Source organism: Lampetra fluviatilis, chromosome 1, assembly GCF_964198595.1.
Source record: "Lampetra fluviatilis chromosome 1, kcLamFluv1.1, whole genome shotgun sequence".
In the NCBI taxonomy this organism is placed as follows: Eukaryota; Metazoa; Chordata; class Hyperoartia; order Petromyzontiformes; family Petromyzontidae; genus Lampetra; species Lampetra fluviatilis.
In genome coordinates, this window is record NC_136275.1 from 28,770,055 (window position 1) to 28,795,317 (window position 25,263).

The window sequence follows — 25,263 nt, forward strand, 5'->3', positions numbered from 1 at the left end:
TCTACATACTCCTGTCCCAACATCAGTCCATCTCTTATCTAGCCCATGTCGCACCTGTTTAGCCCCCTCTATCCGTCCAAAGAGGGCATGTGAGTGACATGACCCAGCCAACGTAGTTTTGCCTGCCAGAGCTCACCGGTGATGGGACTGTGTCCAAATCTTTCAAGAATCTGTGATCTCCGCGCACAATCCGGTCTGGTTAATCTCAAGATGCATCGTAGGGAGATCAACCTGAATGTCCACGTTTTGCAAGCGTAGAGAAGGGAGGGCGCATAGCTGTGGCAGAGAAGACCCAGAGCTTCTCATGCAGCAGTAAGTCAGATAACTTCCACACAGCATTACGCAGTTGTTGAAAAGATGCCGCTCGATTGATTCAGAGTGGTACTGCTACCAAACTGGAGCTGGTCATAAGCAGACACTGTCCAGGTATGGAAACTCTCCATTCTTTCCCCAATTAACCCATGCTCAAGTTGGAGATATGAGGGTGTAGAGTATTTGATGGACATAAAATACCAAGGCAGGTGCTTTGTTTTGGTGGGACAGATGGAAAGGCTTCATCTTTTAGTGGCATGCTCCAGGTTCAGCAGCAGTCGCCAACTCCTTTTCAGAGTGAGCAGCAATTACAAGATCATCAACTAACATGGCTGACCAGTAAGGAGCCTTCCCTTGACCGCACCCGGTCATCAATCAATCAGCCTTCCACTGTGTATGTACCAGATGAAAGTTCCACTGGTATAGTTTCGGCAAACTTCTCGAATTTCACAGTCAAAAAATGTTAAGTGTCGGAGCAAGAGGACATCCATGTGACACAAAAAGCTATACGCATTCATAAACACTCTAGGTGTGATATCAGACGCATTAACACAATTATTAGCCAATCACCTGGCCTGGCTTGGTATTGAGCTAGATTCAGATGGCTTAGCATTGTTTGGTCCTGGCTAGGCTCGTTAAATAACCTGTGGAAAAACCAAGCATACCGTAATGGCCCCATGCTGATGAGCTTGGATTGTCTAGTGAAAAAGGGTAAAAGTGGTGCAAAGCTGCATTCTGACAATCTATCCTCCAGCATAATCACATGAAGGTTATCAGACACATGTTTATCCAACCCCCTGTGTTATAAAGATACACAAATTATTTGGCGATACTGCATTGCCAGAGATACATAAGCAAAATTAACATAACAACACGTCATGTGCTATGAAGATGAGCTTCTTCCTGAAACGTCACCAATTAGTTTATTTTTATTTTAAGGTCACAGTCTTATTGACAAATTGCTATAAATTTGCACTCGGTTGCCAATGAGCCAGTACAAATATGTAAAGTTAAAAACCCATGCACGAAAAGTGAGAGTGCATATCGGACAAATAAGTAATCAAAATTACTGGGCATTATCTTTCAGCGTATGAAAAACGGACCTATGAAAAAATTACTTGCCGAATGAAATTGAAATATTTTGACTCTCTTAAAAACCCCTACAAATGTAATGAGAATATATTCTTTTTTTTAAATAACGTGTCACCTTAACAAAATTAACCAACAGAAGCTGTTTTAGTTAGGTGTAGTGGGTTCCACGGAGACTGGAGACGTTGTCTTAGAGGCAACACGGTTTATTTATAAACTTTAACAAGACTCCCCTTAACTCCCACTATCTAGGGAGGTACGGCCTCCGGGCTAGTGTGCCCTGACACTGGGTTAACCTGGCTCTCAGCCCTCTGGCTATCTGTGCCCTAGGGGAGGCAAACTGACCCGACCCAGCCAAGGTACGGGTCCTGACCACTGGTCTGAGCTCGGCCCGGCCCTTACAAGGACGTCGGATCCTGGGGTCCCAGGGTCCGGGGACTCCCCGCCCCTGGTACCGCCCCCTCTCTGGAACCTTCCAGGGGACTCTGGAAGAACCCTCCCAGCCCCTCACTTGGGGTCTGGGGGGGGAGAACCCGGCCCCTCAACGGTCTGGCTCTCTCCGACCTTCCCCAGCTCAGGGTGGCACCCCCTATGGGCCTGTGCCTGCAACTGCAGGTAAGTGTATATACGGACGGTATACGGTGCATTTCCGACGCTTCATCTGTGTAAAAAACATACCAGGGGCTCATCTTGGTCACCGCTCCCCCCAGGCCCCTCTGGACCCACCACATCATCGCCGTCATCATCTTCTTCCTCCTCCCATCCCCCAAGGGCGCCCAGAGCTGCGCCCTTCCCCTCTCCAAAGTCCTCCGCTTGAGGAGCGTGAACCGCCATGCTCTCGAAGGAGCTCACCTCTTCTCTCACTTGGATCCGGCCTTTGGTGCTCGTTGGCTTTCTCTCGCCTTCCACGGGCCCCTGCCCCTGGGAATGTCAGGTGACACGGCGTTTAAGGTCTCGTTATTACTTTACCATTTCATATCTCAACTCTTCAAAACATTTTTGATGGACCCTAACCCAAAGCAATAACAAATTACAGTTGATCATCCATTATCCGGTGTGATTATCCTGCTTCCAACATTATCTGGCAGTCTCGGGCCGATCCGGCAAAACCGGCAAAACCGCTTCAAAGGCTGTAACCAGTCCGGCAATCAGCACCGTGTGCATGACAAAAAAAAATTACCTATGCTTGATTTCAGTGTTAAATATTATATACAGTACATTATACACCAGATACAACTTAAACAATGAAAATACTGCACATATATACATCTTTCATGACTAATAACGATAGTAATAACAACAGACTATACTATACACGGTGCGAACTGGCGAAAAGTTGCGTTGTGTAATTCGGCGTTCTCATCAGTCTGGCGATCGTCAAACACGATTGGTTGAAACAAGAGCATAGTGGTAGTACTACTGTACTGCGTACATCACCCCATGCAGAGTCTTTCAGATTGGAGTGTAGTATGGTACAGTAAATACGGTCATGTATTACAGTAGAATATTTATTTTTGTCTAATTGTGTTTATTTATGCCAATTTCATATCGCAAACAAATTTAAAACACTAAAAACATATCCACCACATAGCATGCAAGAATGCAAAAAAATTATCTATTTTAAATAATAATGATTAGTGATCATCCGACGATTTTGAAAATCCTGCGCCCCCTTTCCTCCGAAGCCGCCAAATAATTATCAATGATCTACTGCATGGAACGAATATGAAGCCATCTACCCACATGGAGTTGAGTTGCATTTCACATAGTTATAACTCGTTCTTTTTTGGCCAGGAATAAATTGAAACCACAAAAGTGATGCCACCACAGGCGGTACCAACAAGTAAAATATCTGGTCTGGGCTCACGGACTATTTAAAGCAGTAAATTAATGTGGTTGAGAGCCCTGACTGAGAGTGTTGTTGTTGGTGCTGCTGTGTAGACCTGTGAACTGCACTGCTCCCCGCCGAGAGGCTCAGCCAACGCCAAAAGAGCCTCCAGGGAGCCCTGCTGCTCTGTGTAGATGTCCATTTGGAGGGGCAGTAATACTTCACTGCAGGGCACCTGCAAACCCACGACACAAACGCGCGCACACACGGCACAAACGCCTGTACACGGCATGTACACACGGCACAAACGTAAGCACACATGGCACAAACGCATGCACACACGGCACAAACGAGCGCACATAAGGCACAAACGTGTGCACACACGGCATACGTGCGCGTGTGCACACGGCACAAATGCACGCACACACGAGCGCGCACACACGCTTGACATTTGTCAAATCTGTCAGAAGATTTAGAAACATATACTAAATTATGTTATCTTAAATTGATTAGATTAGAATCGTCGCCAAAACATAATGGATCACTTAAAAACAATGTCATAAAAAACGTGGTAGCCCACTGTGTATTTAAAGGTGAACGAAGCTACGATGTAAATGTATAAAAAATGGGTGTGTATCTCTTTAGCAATGGTTTCGCATTCGCGTAACAACACTGGCAAAAACTCTTCAAACATTTTGTTGCTCTTCATCAAAATAGGTTGCACCGTGCACAACGTTTTTTCCCCACCGATCTGATTTTAATCCCAGCCGGTGGTTTGCGGCAAACAGGCGTGGAACTAGGGCAGGGCCAGGCTGAGACTAGGAGATTATGCCTCGCTTTCCATGCAGTTCATGAAATGTGGATGCTAAGCAGTGGAACCCCAGTTGAGGTTTTACAGGAGTAGTGACTGTACTTGTCACTGTATGGTGCCGGGGCTTGCGAAACCACGGACGGTAATGTGTTGCCATTATGGGCAGCCCGGGTTACGAGATGCAGTACTAACACTAGCGGTGGTTGGGTGAGCGCTGGTTAGTGCGGAGGCACCGCGAGCAGCGTGCTGTGCCGGCTCCCGGGGAGGTGTGTCAGCCAGCAAGGGTTACTTTGGGGCATAATATTCTGGCTGACCTGCCGTCACGTGACCGGACGATACTGGAGTTGGGGCACCGGTGGACGGGGGCCGTGGGGCGGTCACGTGGTCCAAAGGAGCTCTCGGGAACCTTCGAGAAGGAGCTCGAGAGGCCTGGAAGGTGGGCGGAGCTAAGGGCGGAGCCAGCCCCAGCCCGGGAGCATATAAGGAGAGCTCCGTGAGGAGCTCGAGGTTCTTGAAGTGTTGGTGTTGTGAAGATCCACGTCGGGGAGAAGAAGCCTCTAGCCACGCGGTCCGGGACCCAGCATGTGGTCTGGACCGGGATAGCGAACCGTGTCTAGTTCTGCCATAGCGTGGTTAGATGGGCATTCGAGACCCGAGTGTAGATTGTGTTGTGTTGTGTGTTAATTCGGAATGAATGGTGTTGATCCCAAGATAACGTCTGCGACTCAGTTGGACTCACTACACAGGTGTTGCCTTCAGCACCTGAACACACTGCTTCACTGGTGGGAAACTTTTGATTATTAGCAAAGATCGGCCATCACAGGCACATCAATGGCATTGAATGTTTTTTTTCCCTCTTCATTGTAATAAGAGTCCATGTACTTCCTGTGTGTGTGCATTTGTGTGGTAGTGTAGTGGTTAGCGCACTGCACTACGAACCCAGTGACCCGAGTTCCATTCCCACTTACGACCAATACCAGTGACCATTATCTGAACTGGTGCTCAAATAAGTACCTGGTGCGGTATGTAAAACATCGCCACTACGGTGACAAAGGCAGCCGGGCATGGTGCTGGCCACCCACCTCTTGTGTGCCGTGTCGGCCTTCATTACAGTGAGGGAAAAAAGTATTTGATCCCCTGCTGATTTTGTACGTTTGCCCACTGACAAAGACATGATCAGTCTATAATTTTAATGGTAGGTTTATTTGAACAGTGAGAGACAGAATAACAACAAAAAAAATCCAGAAAAACGCATGTCAAAAATTTTATAAATTGATTTGCATTTTAATGAAGGAAATAAGTATTTGATCCCTCTGCAAAACATGACTTAGTACTTGGTGGCAAAACCCTTGTTGGCAATCACAGATGTCAGACGTTTCTTGTAGTTGGCCACCAGGTTTGCACACATCTCAGGAGGGATTTTGTCCCACTCCTCTTTGCAGATCTTCTCCAAGTCATTAAGGTTTCGAGACTGACGTTTGGCAACTCGAACCTTCAGCTCCCTCCACAAATTTTCTATGGGATTAAGATCTGGAGACTGGCTAGGCCACTCCAGGATCTTAATGTGCTTCTTCTTGAGCCACTCCTTTGTTGCCTTGGCCGTGTGTTTTGCGTCATTGTAATGCTGGAATACCCATCCACGACCCATTTTCAATGCCCTGGCTGAGGGAAGGAGGTTCTCACCCAAGATTTGACGGTACATGGCCCCGTCCATCGTCCCTTTGATGCGGTGAAGTTGTCAGGTCCCCTTAGCAGAAAAACACCCCCAAAGCATAATGTTTCCACCTCCATGTTTTACGGTGGGGATGGTGTTCTTGGGGTCATAGGCAGCATTCCTCCTCCTCCAAACACGGCGAGTTGAGTTGATGCCAAAGAGCTCCATTTTGGTCTCATCTGACCACAACACTTTCACCCAGTTGTCCTCTGAATCATTCAGATGTTCATTGGCAAACTTCAGACAGGCATGTATATGTGCTTTCTTGAGCAGGGGGACCTTGCGGGCACTGCAGGATGTCAGTCCTTCACGGCGTAGTGTGTTACCAACTGTTTTCTTGGTGACTATGGTCCCAGCTGCCTTGAGATCATTGACAAGATCCTCCCGTGTAGTTCTGGGCTGATTCCTCACCGTTCTCATGATCATGCAGAGCCAGAAAAAGACACACGCACAGAGCAGAGACAAACAACATTACAACTCGCATCTTCTTTAACAATAAAAATTTGAAACTCAGCAAAAAGAACAAATCAACGTTATAGGCTGGCAGTCTATATCAGTGGTTTTATCATTGTTACTCATTTTATTTCACCCTTATTAAACTCATATATTATTTTTGTACGGTATCTTTCTATCTATGTAACTTCACCAAATGAACCAAAGTACACGAACCCCTGCCATCACGGAAACTTAAGTCCAAACTAAAGCCATTCCTCCAGTATCAAATTATAACTCAAAATAAAACACCAATCCCTGGAGACAGACTTATAACAAAGCTTGGCAAAACCCTCAAAATAATGACGTAACGAGGAGCATTATGAATATTGATTAAACATGAACCGAATAATAACCACGATATTAGACCGGGGGTAACTCATAAGAGGTACAAGGAATAAATCCCACACTCACAAGACCACATAATATGTATTCCATGGAACCAAAGCCTCCCCGGCCACCTTTGTCTTCCAACAATTCGACACAAACACATGGCAGCCATAAATACGTATGAAGGGTGTCTGGCCTCGAGATAACAAACACTAAGAAGGAGGGGGGGGATGCAAACAATCATAAACTTGACGGAAAACAGCCCGCTCAGGGTCACCAAAGGAAGAGGGGAGGGGGGCAATCAGGCGTGGCCGCGGGGAAAGAGCAGAACAGAGTTAGCATCTGTCTTTTTTTTCCTCCTCGCAAGAGACGCAGGGAGGGGAGAGAATTCAGATATAATCAGAAACTCGGCCCATACATTTCAGAAGCTTGCCAGCAGAAGAAGAATCCAGAGGAAGAAGACTCCAGCAACCAGGATGGCGAGGCTCGCGGAGTAGCGATGTGTTATCCAGCGCAAATTTGGCGCTGACCGACGAGGTATCGCTCAAAAGCTACCCTGCCCTGAGTACCCGCTCCACCGAGCCGCTGCAGTGCGAGTGGAGCTGACGAGTATTCCAGCCATTGCCCTCGAGAAAGGGCAGAAAGCACCAAACATCGACCCAGCCAGCATCACAGAGAACCAGCTCCATCAGACATTGGTGCCTACTCAGCGAACGAGAGCATCGTTCATCGCCAGAGAACCCGGAGCCGCGCCGCCAGGGCTACCGAGCAAGGTGTCAACTTGCCAGCGGACAAGCGACACGAGCGACCGAGCATCTTCAAGGATAAGCATCGTGCCGACACAACTCATCCGGCAATGGGGAGAGCCGGCAGCTAACAACAGAACGTCACGTGCGAGAGGGAGCTCCGAAGTCGTTCATATGATACGCCCGCATTCACACACCAATACTCACCGCCGGCGTCTGCTCGACGCAAAGAATTGACCCAGGGAATCAAAACCACACACGCACACATATACATCCCCGGACTAACACAATAATTTACCAAGGAGACAATCCAACACACCCACACAATGGAACCAACCTGAGCCAATCATAAGAAGACTAATTATAAGAGTGCATGAACCATCAGCTGGTCGTGAAGGCATCGCTGCTCATTGAGTGATAAGAATACAGTCGTTTATAAGTACATTAATTGCTATTTTTTTATTATACTAATTTTTTAATTTTTAATCGCTTTAAATTACCAATAGATTCATCGATGCAGACTAAACTTTTGAAACCTTCGTTACGAATCTACACGCTCACAGGGAGAATATTGTGTTAGACCTTTCTTTTGAACACCTTATCTTGCCCACTAATTAATTGAAGCTTAGCCCCCGCCGCACACCATTGTGTCAAAACATTTAATTAATTATATAACCTTGCCGATAAATCTATTGACGTATACTTTTGCCTTTGGGGTATAATAATTTGCTTTTATTGCCTTTCGTATGAATATCGTTGCATGCATGTGTAATGCGGGCGTAAGCGACCTTCCGGATGTGACGTCACGGGGGGTGGAGTCATGTGACGTGGGTGGAAGGTTCGGGTCCTTAAGCGGGTAAACCGGAAGGGGAAGGCAGTCGGGGTGTGAGCGGAAAAGAGTGAGGCCACGCGGGCGAGTGAGAAGAGGGGGGGGCACCGACGGCCATCGGGAGCCAACCCCGAAGACAAGAGGAAGCTGCGGAGTGGTGTGCAGCTGCAGAGGAGACAGCCAGAAGGGCTGCGTGTTAGAGGCAGCGGTGTGGCTGCCAGGAGGAGCTGCGGAGAGAGAGAGAGACAGCACGAGGCTGTCAGAGCTGCGGAGGGAGAGAGGGAGACAGCACGAGGCTGTCAGAGCTGTGGAGAGAGAGGAGTTGCAGCGAGTACAGCCAAGGGGGGCTGTGTGAGAGAAACAGCAGCGGGGCTGCTGTTGTGGATCGGGCCGACATTGGAGTCAGCACCGTGGAGAAGCTACAGAGTAAAGACAGCCGTGTGGGTGTACAGCACGAACCGAATAAAGGACACTGAGCCAGACATCGTGGTCCAGTCGTTTATTACACTGGTGTCGGAAGTGCAACGGCATGTCGAAACAAGTGAGGAAGAAAGTTAATCCGGCGCCTGCATCGGCTTCTTCGTCCGACGACGACGAACTCCCTCCAACCACGGATCCTGTTGGGGTGGTGGAGGAGAGCCCGGCTGAGGCGACCACGGGAACGGGAGTGGAGGATGTTGGCGCGGTGGCGGGTCCGTCGACATCATCAGACGCGGATCAACGATGGCAAGCGATGGCGGTACAACTGGAGGCACTTAAGGACGTCCTGGCGCATCTATGCCATCTCGTCGCGCCAGGGACGATGGATGATGCAATTGGTGCTCCGCGGGCCGCCACGTTGCCTGTCCTGCCGCCGCCATTGCCCACGCGGCAAGAGGCCGCCATTTTGCGCGCTCCGTGGCGCCAAACCGCCATCTTGGCCACGCCGCGGGCCGACGCCATTTTGAATTTGCCATCACGACCACCACCATTGGAAGACGGCGGGAAGAGGAGTCGGAGTCGCCACCTTACAACGGTTAAAGAATTTTCCGTCGGTGGGGACTGGAGCGCGTTCGCCTGCCGCTTCTTGGCGGCGGTACGCACAGCAAGATGGACCGATGCGGAGGCTTTGGAGGTGTTGCCGACTCTCCTGGACGACGAATCTGTCCGATTCTTCCGTTCCATAACGACCGATAAGAAGGCAACTTTATGTGGTGTTTTTCAAGAAATGGCCGATGCTTATGAGCCACCAGATGATGCGCATCGGCGATTCGCTCAACGACAACGAGCACCAGAGGAGTCGCCCGTGGCGTTCAGGGGTGCGGTGCTGGAGCTGGCCATGGCAGCTTATCCTGAGACGCCACAGGACCTGCTCGAGCCTCTCATATTAGGGAAAATGTTGGAGCTGTCTCGGGATCTAGGGATCCCCATGCCTGTGTGTGGGCATGAGAAGCTAACTTCCCGGACGGCTGCTAAGTGTCTCGATGCGCAATTCAACCTCCGTCGCTGGAAACAAGTGACGGCGTGGACGGGGGGGCCCGTCAAAGAAGGGGATGCGCTGGGGTGGAACCCTGCGCAGGCTGTCTATGTTCCGGATGACCGGGGCCCTCAACAACTGACGGCCGCCTCCGCTCCATGGACGGGACGCGGCGGGCCGAGACCGCGCGCGGCGCTACCAGAACGGGGCCGTCAGGAGGCGAGGCCTGCGCTTCGGCGCAACGAGGCCGAATGTTTCCGCTGCGGGCGTAGGGGCCACTACGCCAGAGACTGCTGGGCCCGCTTCCCGGCTCCGCCGCAGCAGGAGGCCTCGGCACCGGTCAAGTCGGCTAAAGATCCTCCGAAACAGGCATGTCGGCACGCACCAGACACTCGGCAAGGCTTTACACCTCACCCATCACCGTCGTTGCGCCATCCTAACGTTGTGGTTAAAGCATGCCCTTCGACGGGGCCTTGTCGCTCGGTCACGCAGTGGCGCAAGTTGGCACGGAGAGTCGTCGCGGCCGCTACGGGCTCGTCCACTGTACCGGGGTCTATACAAGGGGTGGACGTACGCATTTTGGTCGACTCCGGCGCGTCTGCGACTATTATTTCGGATGTCATTTTCCATCTGTTGGGCATCCCGCCGGGGGCTGTGCGTCCGGTTTATGGGTCGTGCGTCGCTGCGAACGGGGGTAGCATGGGTATCGTGGGTCAGGTGGATGCTAAGATATCTATTGGGGATGTGTCGGCCTCGGGTGTTGTGTTGATATCGAGATCTTTGGCGGTTCCTTGTTTGTTAGGCACCGATTTTTTGGCTAAGATGCCCATTTTGATCAAAATCAATGAGAATTGTATTGAACTGCCGGGGGGCCGTCAAATCTCGTTTCTGCCGTCGCCCTGGGGGCGACCTGCTTCGGCCGTACAAGTGCAGGCGCTGTCCGTCGCATCTGTGGACATCCCACCTGGTACACAGATGCTTATACCCTTGCGGTATCGGAAGCCCCTGCCTGATCGGCTAGGAGCAGTAGGGGTCTTGTTGTCACCGTCCGCCACGATAACAACCGGGTTGGCGTTAGTGGGGGCACAGACCATCGTCCGGCCGGATCAATTACCGTTTTTACAGGTGCTTAATGCGGGGGGAGAAAACGTCCGTGTCCCGGCCGGTACGGTTGTGGCACATGCCACTACGGCGTTTGCGACCCATGATTGTCCACATAGCCGGGGAGTTGTTGCTGGGGTTTCCGAGCCAAGGAGTTCGGATGATCGTTGGGTTGCTCATTTATGTGACGGAAATTCTTCCCTGTCCATGGAGCAACGTGGTGCGCTGCGTAAATTGTTGTTGACATATTCCGATGTGTTCAGCTCCGATGATTTGGATTTGGGCCGCACTTCGTTGCTTTACCATCACATTGAGACGGGCGATGCTGCCCCTATTCGATTAAATTCGCATCGGATGAGTCCTGCGGAGCGAGAACACGTACGGGGGGCAGTGGAAGACATGTTGGCTGCGGACATTATATCGCCATCTAACAGCCCATGGGGCGCTCCAGTCGTCTTGGTTAAGAAGAAGGATGGCAAATTGCGATTTTGTGTTGATTTCCGCAAATTGAATAAGATATCGGTGGCAGATGCGTACCCCCTGCCGCGTATGGATGACTCCCTCGACGCATTGTCGGGGGCTAAGTTCTTTTCCACACTGGACCTCTCTTCGGGATTTTGGCAGCTTCCCCTTGACGAGTCCTCACGGGAGAAAACCGCATTCCGTACGCCGCAGGGGTTATTTCAATTCAACTGTCTCCCGATGGGATTGAATGCGGCCCCTGCTACATTTCAAAGATTGATGGAGCTCGTTTTGACGGGGTTGCAGTGGGAGACGTGTCTTATATATTTGGACGATATTATTGTCTTCAGCCGCACATTTGATGAACATTTGACGCGGCTGGAGACAGTGTTCACGAGGATGCGTTCTGCCAAATTGAAATTCAAACCAAAGAAATGTCACCTACTGCAACGGTCCGTCCGCTATTTGGGGCACATTGTGAGTGCTGAGGGAGTGTCCACGGATCCGGAAAAGACGGCGTGCGTCCGGGATTGGCCGACTCCGGCCACCGTGGGGGATGTTCGGCGGTTTTTGGGATTTGCCTCGTATTACCGAAGATTTGTGCCGGGTTTTGCGACGATTGCGAGGCCCTTGCATCTCCTTACGGGTAAAGGACGGAAGTTTGTTTGGGGACAGCCGGAGGAGGCGGCCTTTCGGAGTCTGCGTGATCTATTGGCCACGGCCCCAACATTGGATTATCCCGATTTCGATCACCCATTCATTCTTGATACGGACGCGAGTGACACAGGTATTGGGGCGGTGTTATCACAGTCTAAAGGGGGTGTAGAGCGTGTCGTGGCGTATGGTAGCCGAGTCTTGTCTCCTGCGGAAACCCGCTACTGTGTCACTCGCAGAGAACTATTGGCGGTTGTTTTTTTCCTACGGCAATTTCGACCATACCTCTACGGTCGTTCTTTTATTGTGCGTACGGATCATGCGGCCTTGCAATATGCCCTTAAAATTGACCAGCCATCCGGACAGTTGGCACGTTGGTTGGACACGCTACAGGAATTTTCCTTCCAAATTCAACATCGGAAGGGAGTGCGCCATGCGAACGCTGACGCACTTTCCAGATTACCGCGGCGCGCCCCTTGTAAATGTGAGTCGGGGACGCATAGGTGTTCGCCGATTCCAAACCCCCCTCAGCCGCTTACGTTGGCCGTCGAGAAGTCGGACACTCCGATGGAACCGGGACCGGCTGACGGGGTTTTGAATCTGCCGCGGTCTGTCTGGATCCGGGAACAGATGATGGATGAGTCATTGGTGTCCTTGCGGAAGCGGTCTGCTAGGGACAATGGGAGTCCGAGTACGGCTATGGGGCCGCAAACCGCTCTCCGAGATGGTCTGCTTATGTGGCGGGAGGGGTTCCAGGAACGTTGGCGCCTGGTGGTACCAACGTCTTTGCGATTCGAGTTGATTAGAACCCTCCATTGTGACACTCTCTTACATTTAGGGGTGCAGAAGACCTTGTTGACGTTGCAACGTCATTATTTTTGGCACGGCATGGCGACGGATGTCGTAGGGCACGTGCGCGCGTGCCCTGCGTGTGCACGACGTAAGCCGCCGAAACATCCTTACGTGCCGCCTCTCCAGTCGATTCAGGTGTCTCGAGTCAATGAATTGGTGGCACTGGACATATTGGGACCTTTTCCACCATCGGCGAGGGGTAATAAATATTTGCTGGTAGGGGTTGAGTACCTCTCCCGTTGGCCGATGGCCTGGCCGTTGCCCGATCAGTCGGCCGCGGCCATTACCGACGCCTTTTTGTTTGGGTATATTATGGATAAGGGGGCGCCTGAGAGACTCCTCACGGACCAGGGCAGGAATTTCTCTTCTAAATTATTGGCGGAAGTGTGCGCGGGCCTTGGGACTAAGAAAGTAAGGACATCCCCATACCATCCGCAGACAGATGGTATGGTTGAACGGCTGAACAGGACATTGTCTGCCATGCTTTGCCATACCGTGAGTGAACAACAATCAGATTGGGATCTGCACATCCCCGGGGTGCTTTCGGCGTACAGGATGACGCCTCATGCGGCTACAGGATATTCGCCGTTTTACCTTATGTATGGTCGGGAAAACGTGCCGCCGGTGGATGTGCAATTGGGAACTGGGATGAAGGGACCTCGTAAACCACTTCCTGAATACATTCAGGACACGGTTCGCCGAGTCACGGAGGCGCGGGAGAATGCCCGCGTGGCTACGGCCAAAGCCCAGGCCCGGAACGAGCGATATGCGCGACGGTCTGAGGGGGAGTGCCCTTGGAAGGTTGGGGACCTAGCATGGCTTCATTGTCCACAGGTACGTCCGGGGACCTCGCCGAAATTGCACAAACCCTGGCATGGTCCCGTACGCCTCATTGCGGTTCCCAACCCACAGTCAGCACGCGTCCAGATTGGGTCTCGTCGCTGGGTTGTGCATACGTCGCGCTTGAAACCATATGTTGCTCCCTTACATGATGCGTCATCCCCCAATGTTGCCTTGCCGGGGTCTGTTGCTGCTGACTCTCCCCTGCCTGCGTCCATTGATCTTGCTAGAGCGCCTGTCGTACCTGTTCCAGACAGGCCGGCCGTGACATTGCGGGGGACGAGGGGCCCTGCTCGGAGGACGCCTGCCGGGTCTGCGGGACCTTCGAGCCCTGCAGCCCTTCCGACCCAGCTGCGGGCACGGTCACAGGACAAGCCCAAGACTAACTCTTTCGGGACACGGGACGTCGGTGGACTTCCAGCTGCGACAGGGGGATTACCCCCTGTCATTCCTCGACTTTCATCGCGTTCCCGTTCTGCGAGTGGGCCGCCGACCGTCCGGGACGGGCCGGCGACCCGCACACGTTCGAAATCGCTTACGTTTCGTTGATTGTTGCTGTCTTGTTATTTTTTTTCTTACAGTTGTATTTATTGCATGCTTTTTGTACGTTCGTTGATGTTAATTGCGTTGTTGTTGTTGTTCTTGCTGTTACATTGTATGCTTAGTGTCCTTTAGGGGGGGAAGCTCGGTTCGCCGCATTACGATTTGCTATTGGTCAGCCGAGGTCGGCTGGGATTTTTCTACGGGGGAGGGTGGTGTAATGCGGGCGTAAGCGACCTTCCGGATGTGACGTCACGGGGGGTGGAGTCATGTGACGTGGGTGGAAGGTTCGGGTCCTTAAGCGGGTAAACCGGAAGGGGAAGGCAGTCGGGGTGTGAGCGGAAAAGAGTGAGGCCACGCGGGCGAGTGAGAAGAGGGGGGGGCACCGACGGCCATCGGGAGCCAACCCCGAAGACAAGAGGAAGCTGCGGAGTGGTGTGCAGCTGCAGAGGAGACAGCCAGAAGGGCTGCGTGTTAGAGGCAGCGGTGTGGCTGCCAGGAGGAGCTGCGGAGAGAGAGAGAGACAGCACGAGGCTGTCAGAGCTGCGGAGGGAGAGAGGGAGACAGCACGAGGCTGTCAGAGCTGTGGAGAGAGAGGAGTTGCAGCGAGTACAGCCAAGGGGGGCTGTGTGAGAGAAACAGCAGCGGGGCTGCTGTTGTGGATCGGGCCGACATTGGAGTCAGCACCGTGGAGAAGCTACAGAGTAAAGACAGCCGTGTGGGTGTACAGCACGAACCGAATAAAGGACACTGAGCCAGACATCGTGGTCCAGTCGTTTATTACACATGTTTCAAGCACTTTCCCTATCGCCGTCTATGCTCACGTTACTAGGAGGAATTAATCAATTGTTCGGTTGCCTAGTGAAACAACGCAATCATTGATGGTTAAATGTACTGCTCACTGAGGGAAATTTCCCCGATGATACTGTGGATAATTCCAAGCATGAGCGTTCGCATATTAGAGTGTTACGTTTTTTTAATAATTAAAATTGTTTAACACAGAAGAGTCTGAGTGCTTCCTTCCTGAGTTCATGCGTAATAATCTTACTTAAAAGAACTGTATCCTGCGTTGAGATTTGAATTTGGAGACCTGACATCAACACACTAAGACAATCAGTAAATGTTAAAGTGTGAATAATTGCATTATCCCGATTGATAATACGACCCTAGACAACGAAGCTAAGCCTAATTATCATAACTGCCCACATTAGCATCATCACATACAATCGCATAACTAATGCAAAAACTAATGCGATAATCTCCCTAATTAGCGCAATTTATAATAATCATGCATTTTTCAAATCTTCATTTAATTTTTATTATTTTGTTATAAATTTTTCAAAACCCGACATATACAACAACTCACTTGCCAGGTGTAGTTTGAACTCACATGCCAGGTGTAGTTTGAACTCACATGCCAGGTATAGTTTCAACTCACACGCCAAGGTGAAGTTTTAATTCACGTCAGGGTGTAGTTTGAACTCACACGCCAGGGTGAAGTTTGAACTCACACGCCAGGGTATAGTTTCAACTCACACGCCAGGGTGAAGTTTCAACTCACACGCCAGGTGTAGTTTCAACTCACACGCAAGGGTGTAGTTTGAACTCACACGCCAGGGTGAAGTTTGAACTCACACGCCAGGGTGAAGTTTGAACTCACACGCCAGGGTGTGGTTTCAACTCACACGCCAGGGTGTGGTTTGAACTCAAGTCAGGGTGTAGTTTCAACTCACTCGCCAGGTGATGTTTGAACTCACACGCCAGGGTGTAGTTTGAACTCACACGCCAGGGTGTATTTTGAACTCACAAGCCAGGTTGAAGTGTGAGCTCACACACCAGGGTGTAGTTTCAACTTACACGCCAGGGTGAAGTTTGAACTCACACACCAGGGTGTAGTTTTAATTCACGTCAGGGTGTAGTTTCAACTCACGCCAGGGTGAAGTTTGAACTTACACGCCAAGGTGTAGTTTCAACTCACACACCAGGGTGTATTTTCAGCTCACACGCCAGGCTGAAGTTTCAACTCACACGCCAGGTGTAGTTTCAACTCACACGCCAGGGTGAAGTTTGAACTCACATGCCAGGGTGTAGTGTGAACTCACACGCAAGGGTGTAGTTTGAACTCACACGCCAGGGTGAAGTTTGAACTCACACGCCAGGGTGAAGTTTGAACTCACACGCCAGGGTGTGGTTTCAACTCACACGCCAGGTGATGTTTGAACTCACATGCCAGGGTGAAGTGTGAACTCACACACCAGGGTGTAGTTTCAACTTACACGCCAGGGTGAAGTTTGAACTCACACGCCAGGGTGTAGTGTGAACTCACACGCAAGGGTGAAGTTTCAACTCACACGCCAGGGTGTAGTTTCAACTCACACGCCAGGGTGTAGTGTGAACTCACCCACAAGGGTGTAGTTTGAACTGACGTCAGGGTGAAGTTTGAATTCACACGCCAGGGTGAAGTTTGAACTCACACACCAGGGTGAAGTTTCAACTCACACGCCAGGGTGTAGTTTCAACTCACACGCCAGGGTGAAGTTTCAACACACGCCAGAGTAAAGTTTTAACTCACACGCCAGGGTGAAGTTTGAATTCACACACCAGGGTGAAGTTTGAACTCACACACCAGGGTGTAGTTTGAACTCACACGCCAGGGTGTAATTTCAACTCACACGCCAGGGTGAATTTTGAACTCACACACCAGGGTGAAGTTTTAACTCACACGCCAGGGTGAAGTTTCAACTCACACGCCAGGGTGTAGTTTGAACTCACAGACCAGGGTGTAGTTTGAACTCACACGCCAGGTGTAGTTTGAACCAACACGCCAAGGTGTAGTTTCAACTCACACGCCAGGGTGTAGTTTGAACTCACACACCAGGGTGAAGTTTGAACTCATGCCAGGGTGAAGTTTGAACTCACACGCCACGGTGTATTTTCAACTCACACGCCAGGGTGAAGTTTGAACTCACGTCAGGGTGAAGTTTGAACTCACACACCAGGGTGTAGTTTGAACTCACACGCCAGGGTGTAATTTCAACTCACACGCCAGGGTGAAGTTTGAACTCACACACCAGGGTGAAGTTTTAACTCATACGCCAGGGTGAAGTTTCAACTCACACGCCAGGGTGTAGTTTGAACTCACAGACCAGGATGTAGTTTGAACTCACACACCAGGGTGAAGTGTGAACTCAAAAACCAGGGTGTAGTTTGAATTCACACACCAGGGTGTAGTTTGAACTTACACACCAGGGTGAAGTTTGAACTCACACACCAGGGTGAAGTTTTAACTCACACGCCAGGGTGTAGTTTCAACTCACACGCCAGGTGTAGTTTGAACCATCACGCCAAGGTGTAGTTTGAACTCACACGCCAGGGTGTAGTTTGAACTCACACCAGGGTGAAGTTTGAACTCACGCCAGGGTGAAGTTTGAACTCACACGCCACGGTGTATTTTCGACTCACATGCCAGGGTGAAGTTTGAACTCACACGCCAGGGTGAAGTTTGAACTCACGTCAGGGTGTAGTTTCAACTCACACACCAGGGTGTAGTTTGAACTCACGTCAGGGTGTAGTTTCAACTCACACGCCAGGGTGAAGTTTGAACTCACACGCCAGGGTGAAGTTTTAACTCACACGCCAGGGTGAAGTTTTAACTCACACGCCAGGGTGTGGTTTCAACTCACACGCCAGGGTGAAGTTTGAACTCAAGTCAGGGTGTAGTTTCAACTCACTCGCCAGGTGATGTTTGAACTCACACGCCAGGGTGTAGTTTGAACTCACACGTCAAGGTGAAGTGTGAACTCACACACCAGGGTGTAGTTTGAACTCACATGCCAGGGTGTAGTGTGAACTCACACGCAAAGGTATAGTTTGAACTCACATGCCAGGGTGAAGTTTGAACTCACACGCCAGGGTGAAGTTTGAACTCGCACGCCAGGGTGAAGTTTGAACTCACACGAGTGTACATACCAGCGACGCAACCCCGACTGGATGCGAATACATTGGGGATTGCAAACTTCTAGCAATTTAACGGGCCCTTGCCAAGGCCTGTGCAGTTTAGGGGATGTACCCACAGGCACCTGCAGACAATGGAGTCAAGCCGCGTCGCCCACAGCCCATGGCATGTCGCGTCGCAACTGACGAGCATATCGCTCGTTCCGGGCCTGTGTCCGGGCCGTAGCGAGCCTGGCGGCCTCCCGTGCCTCCGTGACACGGCGAAGCGACTCCCGGACGTGTTCAGGCAAGGACAGGGCAGGTTCCTTTGCGGCCGTAGCCAGTTGCACTTCAATGGGAGGCACGTTCTCCCGCCCGTACATAAGGAAAAATGGCGAGTATCCCGTAGAAGCGTGCGGGACCATGCGGTAGGCAGACAGAACGCCAGGTATGTGCAAGTCCCAATCGGTCTGCTTTTCACTCACCGTGTGACAAAGCCTGGCCGACAAGGTACGGTTAAACCGTTCCACCATTCCATCCGTCTGCGGGTGGAAAGGGGAAGTGCAAATTTTCTTTGTGCCCAAAGCTGTGCACACATCTCGGAGCAATTTAGAGGAGACGTTACGGCCCTGGTCCATGAGTAACCTTTCCGGAGCACCTTTGTCCATCACGTAGCCATTCAGGAATGCTTCGGTGATGGACGAAGCCGATTGGTTGGGCAGGGGCCAGGCCATCAGCCAGCGAGAAAAATATTCAACTCCATCCAAGAGGAATTTGTTACCCCTAGCTGAAGGGGTGAACGGCCCAAGGATATCCAGAGCAACTAGCTCCTTAATCCGCGATACTTCGATCGATTTCAAGGGCAGAATATATTTCTCATGCGGCGGTTTCCGCCTCGCACATTCCTGGCATGCCTGGATAGCCTTGATAACATCCGCCGTCATACCGGGCAAAAGAAATCCCTCTGCATCGTGAGCAAGGTTTTCTGCACACCGAGACGCATCAACTTGTCGGCATGCAGCGCGCGGATAAGATCATGATGGAGTGATGTCGGCACGACAAGCCACGAACGGCCCAACAAGCAGTCTCTACACATAAGTAACCCATCCCGGTTGGTAATCAGCTGCGAGTTCCCGCAGGACGAATGAGATCCCAACCCTCTGGCCCAATCTCGCAGAGGAGCCAACGAGGCGTCGGCCATCTGGTCAGTGTGCATGATTAATTTTCTACCGTAAAGATAGGGCCGGTACTGGCGAACAAAATGGACGATCGCAAGCAACTCCCGGCGAGTGATGCAATAACGAAGGATAAAACCCTGCTGCCATACGCCACAACTCGTTCAATGCCGTTTTTACGTTGAGACAGAACAGCACCGATGCCGGTGTCGCTAGCGTCTGTGTCAAGGATGAAAGGCTGCGAGAAATCCGGGTAGTCAAGCGTCGGTGCAGTAGCCAATCGATCCCGTAGGGACTGGAAGGCCAGTTCCTCCTCTGATCCCCATTTGAACCTCTGATTATTGCCCGTCAAGACATGCAGATGCTTTGCCAGCGTGGCAAAATTTTTAACGAACTTACGATAATAAGACGCAAAGCCAATGAACCGTCGCACGTCACCTACGGAAGTGGGCGTCGGCCACTCATGGACACAAGAAGTCTTGTCCGGGTCAGTGGAGACACCGCCAGAGCTGACAATATAGCCGAGGTAATGGACAGAATGCTGGAATAAATGGCACTTCTTAGGCTTAAACTTGAGATGGTTTTCTTCGAAAGTGCGATTAAAGACAATAACGTCGTCTAAGTATATGAGGCACACATCGCACTGCAGTCCTGCCAATACCAACTCCATCAGGCGTTGGAACGTCGCGGGCACGGCATTCAAGCCCATGGGGAAGCGGTTAAATTCGAACAAGCCTTGAGGCGTCGGAAACGCCATTTTTGGCTTCGACGCATCATCGAGGGGAAGCTGCCAAAATCCCGACGAGAGGTCCAGGGTAGAGAAAAATTTAGCCCCCGACAAGGCATCCAAAGAATCGTCCATCCGCGGCAGGGGGTAAGCATTTGCCACGGATATTTTGTTCAACCGGCAAAAATCAACGCAGAACCGAAGTCCGCCGTCCTTTTTAACTAACACAACCGGGGCGCCCCAAGGGCTGTTGGACGGCGATATGTCAGCCGCTAGCATGTCGTCCACTACGCCACGCAAGTGCTCCCTTTCCGCAGGACTCATGCGGTGTGGGTTCATACGTATCGGGCCTGCCGCACCAGTGTCAATGTGGTGTGACAAGAGCGAGGTACGACCCAAATCAAAATCATCTTTGCTGAAGACGTCCGCGTACTGCGACAGCAGTGAACGCAGCGCGTCACGCTGCGGAAGGGACAGGGACGAATTCTCCCGGCACAATTCAGCGATCCATCTATCGTCCGAATCAGCGGTACGAGATACGCCAGCAGCCAACCCATGCAGGCGGTCCCCATCAAGGCCAGTAAAGGCGCTAGTGGCATGGGTCAAAACCGCACCTACCGGAACGACTACCCGTTCCGGGCCCCCATTCAAGACTTGCAAGAATGGGGCTTGTCCGGCCTGAACAATGGTTTGAGCCGCGACAAGAGAGAAAGCCTTAGCCAAGGAATTCGACGGGGATAGCAAAACACCTGCTGTCCCATCCGCAACCTCCAACCGTTTACGGTAACACAATGGGATGAGCATCTGCGTACCAGGAGGGATCTCTACCGCGACATCGGCAAGCGCGTGAATGGCGTGTTCTGGAGGTGGACGGCCCAACAGGGACGGTAGGAACCACAGTTTACGTCCTTCAGGCATTTCCAAACAGCCCTGATCCACAAGGATCTTAACAGGCATCCGACGAAGTAAATCGGTGCCCAACAGACAGGGAACCGCCAATGACCGCGAGATAAGGACCGAACCTGACGCGGCAATGTTTCCTATGGCAAGATGGACCTCCACCCTTCCAATGATACCCATGCTACCCCCATTAGCGGCAATACATGCATCAAAAGCCGGCTGAACCTGCGAAGCAGGGATGGACAGCAGGTGAAAAATAACATCGGAAATTATGGTGGCCGACGCTCCGGTGTCCACCAAAATACAAACGTCCACCCCTTGAATGGTGCCCGGCACCGTAGAAGACCCCGACGAAATCACCCACCGAGCCAATTTTTTCCACTGGGTAATAGTGCGCGGTGCCGAATCTACGTGTCCACAATTATCATCAGATAGGCCCTCCGGGGTGTGAAGGGATGCATGAGGTGTCGGAATATGCCAGGTGTCTGATGCATGCCGACTTGCCCAAGCAGAATGGCGATCCGCCTTTGGGAGAGAGGATGGAGGGAGAGTCGACGGAGGCAGCGAAGGACGGGAACGGCGCCGACAATCTCGAGCGAAGTGGCCCAAGCGGCCACACTTGAAGCACGTCGCGGCTGCCTGACGGCCGGCCGCCTCGGCACCGGCCCGCGGCATCCCGGCACCGTCGCGTCGCATCCCCGGCCGGCGCTGCGGCACCCAATGAGGAGCGGCGGTCGCCAAGTTGTCGTCGCTGGACCCGTCCGGAATGTGAACGACACGAGACGGGGCCCATCCCAGCAGTTCGCCGTCCTTGTCCGGGTCCCCGTCGACGTAGCCATCTGCTCCCAACGGCACAAGTTGAACTTGGCGTCCAGACATCGAGCTGCCCAGTGGGAAGTCAGCGGCCCATGGCCACACACGGGCAGCGAGATGCCCATTTCTTGCGACAGTTCGACCATCCTCGTGTAATAGAGTTCATGACTCTTGGACGCCGGAGTTGGAGGCACACGGGTTTTATTCACACAGCACGGTTCTGGCATACAACACTAGAGGGGGTGTCGGCCCCCTCACCCGGCTAGCTGGGGATACACGCGCTAGCTACTTCCTAGCCTGCCTCCTAGTTCTCCTCTAACGGGCTAGGGGAGGCTATCTGGCCCGACACTGGTAAGTCGGGCCCGGTACCCTGAGTCCCAGACCAGCGCTGACAAGAGCACCGGCTCTGGATCTCGGGACCACGCCGCTGGCTCGGTCCTGTTCGACCCTGATAAGGACGGCGAACCAGGGGAGTCCAGGGCTCTAGCTAAGACGTCTTCAGTCTTCACTGGTTAGCTTAACAAGAACCCCGAGCCCTCCGATACATCCCCTTTTATACCCAACCCCCCGCTGAGAGAGCACCTCCCCGTGCACTCACGTAGCCCCGCCCACTGTGTTTGTTTGCCATAAGCTGCCATGCATAACGGGCTCTCTCTCTAACACCCCTACACTCGTAAGGATGAGAGGATCGAGAAGGTCAGCGGAGGAATCGGGGGGAAGGGCATCGCGAGCGCCAACAGCGCGCCGCGATACGCAAGAGGCGTTTTGTTGGGGCCCCGACGCCGCTGCATAAATTTCCTGTGAGCGGCCGACGGCGGCTCATAAACCTCCGCCATCTCAGTGAACGCGTCCTTCAGCATCTTCTTTTTGTCGGCAGGGATGGAGAGGAACACTGCCAACGACACGTCGTCCAGCAGTGTAGGCAAAGCGTCCAATGCCTCTGCCTCCATCCACCGTACAGATCGAAAAGCGGACTCAAACCGCCAAGTAAAGGCGCTCCAGTCACCACCGGTGACAAATTCCTTGATGTTGGGGAGGCGATGGCTGCGGCCACCGTTGTCGTCTTTGGGCGTGCCCGCTCCCGCCACCCGCGCAGCACGCGGCTCTACCAAAATGGCGGCCACAGGCGGCGTGGCTGTGACCGCGCCCAAGATGGCGGGCTCACTCCACGTGGCGGGCGTAATGGCGGCCGTCTCATCCGAGACCCCCCGTAGGAGGCCCTGGTCGTCCACACTCGGCATCGCATCCCGAGGCCGTCCCGGGGCAGCAGATAACGTGACCAACGTGACGAGGCTCAGCAGCACCACGAGGAGAGATTCAATCTGCTCTGCCATCCGCCGCCAACCCTCGTCTGCAGCCGGAGTCGCATCCGCGCCGGCCTCTCCGTGCAGCGCGGCGCCCAGCGCAGCAGCGGTCGCCGCAAGCGGGGCCGTCGCCCCCTGATGCAGCAAGCTCTGGTCAAGGGAGTCGTTGTCGTCGTCCGAAGGCGGGTCCGGTGGGTTCTTTTTCTTGAGGTGCCTGGACATCGTTGTTCTTGGCCCAAGCGGTCTCAAAAGTCACTTCTGACACCAATGTAATAAATCCGCTCCGGACGATATCGTGTCTTTTGTCTTTTCTTTGTTCGTTCTTCATTACACAGATCCCTCACACGCTGGGTTCCTTTTTCCCCGTTACTCCCGTTCCTTGAGCGTGGCGTTCGCTCGCTTCCTCGCTCCCTCACACCGCTGGCTGACGGCATGTGGGAGACAGCCTCCGGCCTGCCACATGGCCGTTGGCGTGCCGAAGGCACAGACGTGGTCTCTCTTCAGCCCCTCTCCACACTGACCCCGAGCTGTCTCTCTCCACCCCTTATAACACCTGGCCCACGTGATACCACGCAGCCAATCATAAGCCTCACCCCTGAAACCTTCCAGATGATGCTATGCAGCCACAGGGCTACGCCCCTGGCTCGACGTCCCATTGGCTGCGGGCTGAGGCCGGCAGAGCCTATCACCATCGCCCAGTTACCCCCCGGGTGCATCCTCATATTACAAATATAAAGCAGAAAATACGTCTGTTTGTGTGAAGCAGCAAAAACTCTGGAACGTTTAGCTCTGACGTCATTAAATTTGCACAGCTTATGCTGTCTGGAATTTGTAAGGGAACACGACAATTTTCAGCACTCACGTCATTCCCTTCCCGTGTTGCCTAAATCGTTTAGCAAACTTCCCAAAATGCTACTAACTTGAAATTTGGCATGTCGGTAGCTTCCAGACTGTACACAATGCTAAAAGTAAAAAAAATAGACTTTTGTATTTGGGGGGGGGGGGGGGGGGAGGGGGGGCGCAATCATGGATATAATATATTGCGTGGCAAGTGAGCGGTGACGTCACATCTGTGATGTCACCCGCATGCGGCAGCGTGACGCAGTGTGCCTGCTGACGTCACGCATCCCCCCCCCACCCTCCGCGTAGGCCGTCTATTAATCCAAGACAAGAATCCAAGTCTCGGGCAAAGTCGGGTAGTAAAGCTAGTTTGCTATATAGTCAGAGAATACGACAAATCGCTAACCTGAAATACCCAGCCCCAGCATTGTGTCTTACCAGCCGTGTCTCAACAGGAGCCTCACTCTCCCCCCCTACTCCACACCCCCGCCCCCTGCATCTCTCCTCCCTGGCTCCTCCCCCCCCCCCTTTCTTTACCTATAAAAGGCATTCTTTGTCTGTCTGTCCGTCTGTCCCTCTGCGTACGCTCACTTGTGAGGGATTTGGCGCTCGGACCGTGGGGTACACGTAGAAACAAATTTGCCGGGCAGCACGCCCCGAGCCCCGCGGTGGGAATAGGCTATTCAGTTTTCTCATCCGTAACGTTTTTGTGCGATTCATCTTTATTCATTTATTTACTTTTGCCGCCCAAGCTGCAGGGGAGTTGCCCATGGCAACGCACACGCGCCATCGGTGGAGGGTGGGGGGGATTTCTCATTCCCGTTCAAAATGCACACGAATTTACACGCAACGCTGATGTAAATTCATCACAGTGTCACAACCTCTTCTCTCCCCCCCCCCGCACCCAATGTGTGCACTTACCATTATAGGGTCGTTAGAAACTAAAAGTATAGCGCCTAGACAGGATTATTGTAGCGTGGAGGGTAGGGGGGTAGCGGCCCAGCCCCCAGCCTCGCCCGGCTGGACAATCTAGGCGAGGCCGGGGGCTCTGAACGGGGCTAGGCCTCTCTGTCAGGTGAGTACTTTGTGCTATAGAGTCGATATATACTGCTACTGGCGGGAAATACCCAGCGTTGCCCGGGGGAAAATATATTTTAAAACTTCTTAAAACTTAAAAACATAACATACAAATGAGAATAAAACTCAAATAAAATTAAACCCGAGCATGCCAAGAATCGATTATTTAAATCGCGTAAAGGAATCAAAGGTTTAGATTACTTTAGAATTGTCTTGAAGCGACGACGCGCAACAGAAACATCCTGGATAAACCAGCAAATCTTACAAAAAATATATTACAACGCTGTGTGCTCAAATCCCAGTGTGATGCAAGTCAAACAATAACCATAAGATAGATTAAGCATATGTTTTCTATATCACCAAAATAAAGTGAAAAAAACAATGTAACAAGAGTAATCATAGGAACTGTGATTTTCAATTTAACAATAAACGATATAC

The 25,263-nt window shown here is 52.0% G+C and overlaps 1 protein-coding gene across 1 annotated transcript in view; it reads right to left on the reverse strand.

Annotated features, from left to right (window-relative positions):
- LOC144935354 (uncharacterized) overlaps window positions 1–21,670 on the reverse strand; it is a 45,328-nt gene extending 23,658 nt beyond the window's left edge. The window contains exons 1-5 of the mRNA XM_078862345.1: window positions 21,296–21,670; window positions 20,123–20,353; window positions 19,826–19,951; window positions 3,345–3,464; window positions 2,080–2,322 (exon numbers count right to left, since the gene is read on the reverse strand). Coding sequence (XP_078718471.1) covers window positions 2,080–2,322; window positions 3,345–3,464; window positions 19,826–19,951; window positions 20,123–20,353; window positions 21,296–21,670 — 1,095 coding nt within the window. The remainder of the gene's footprint in view (window positions 1–2,079; window positions 2,323–3,344; window positions 3,465–19,825; window positions 19,952–20,122; window positions 20,354–21,295) is intronic.
- Window positions 21,671–25,263: the final 3,593 nt, after the last annotated feature.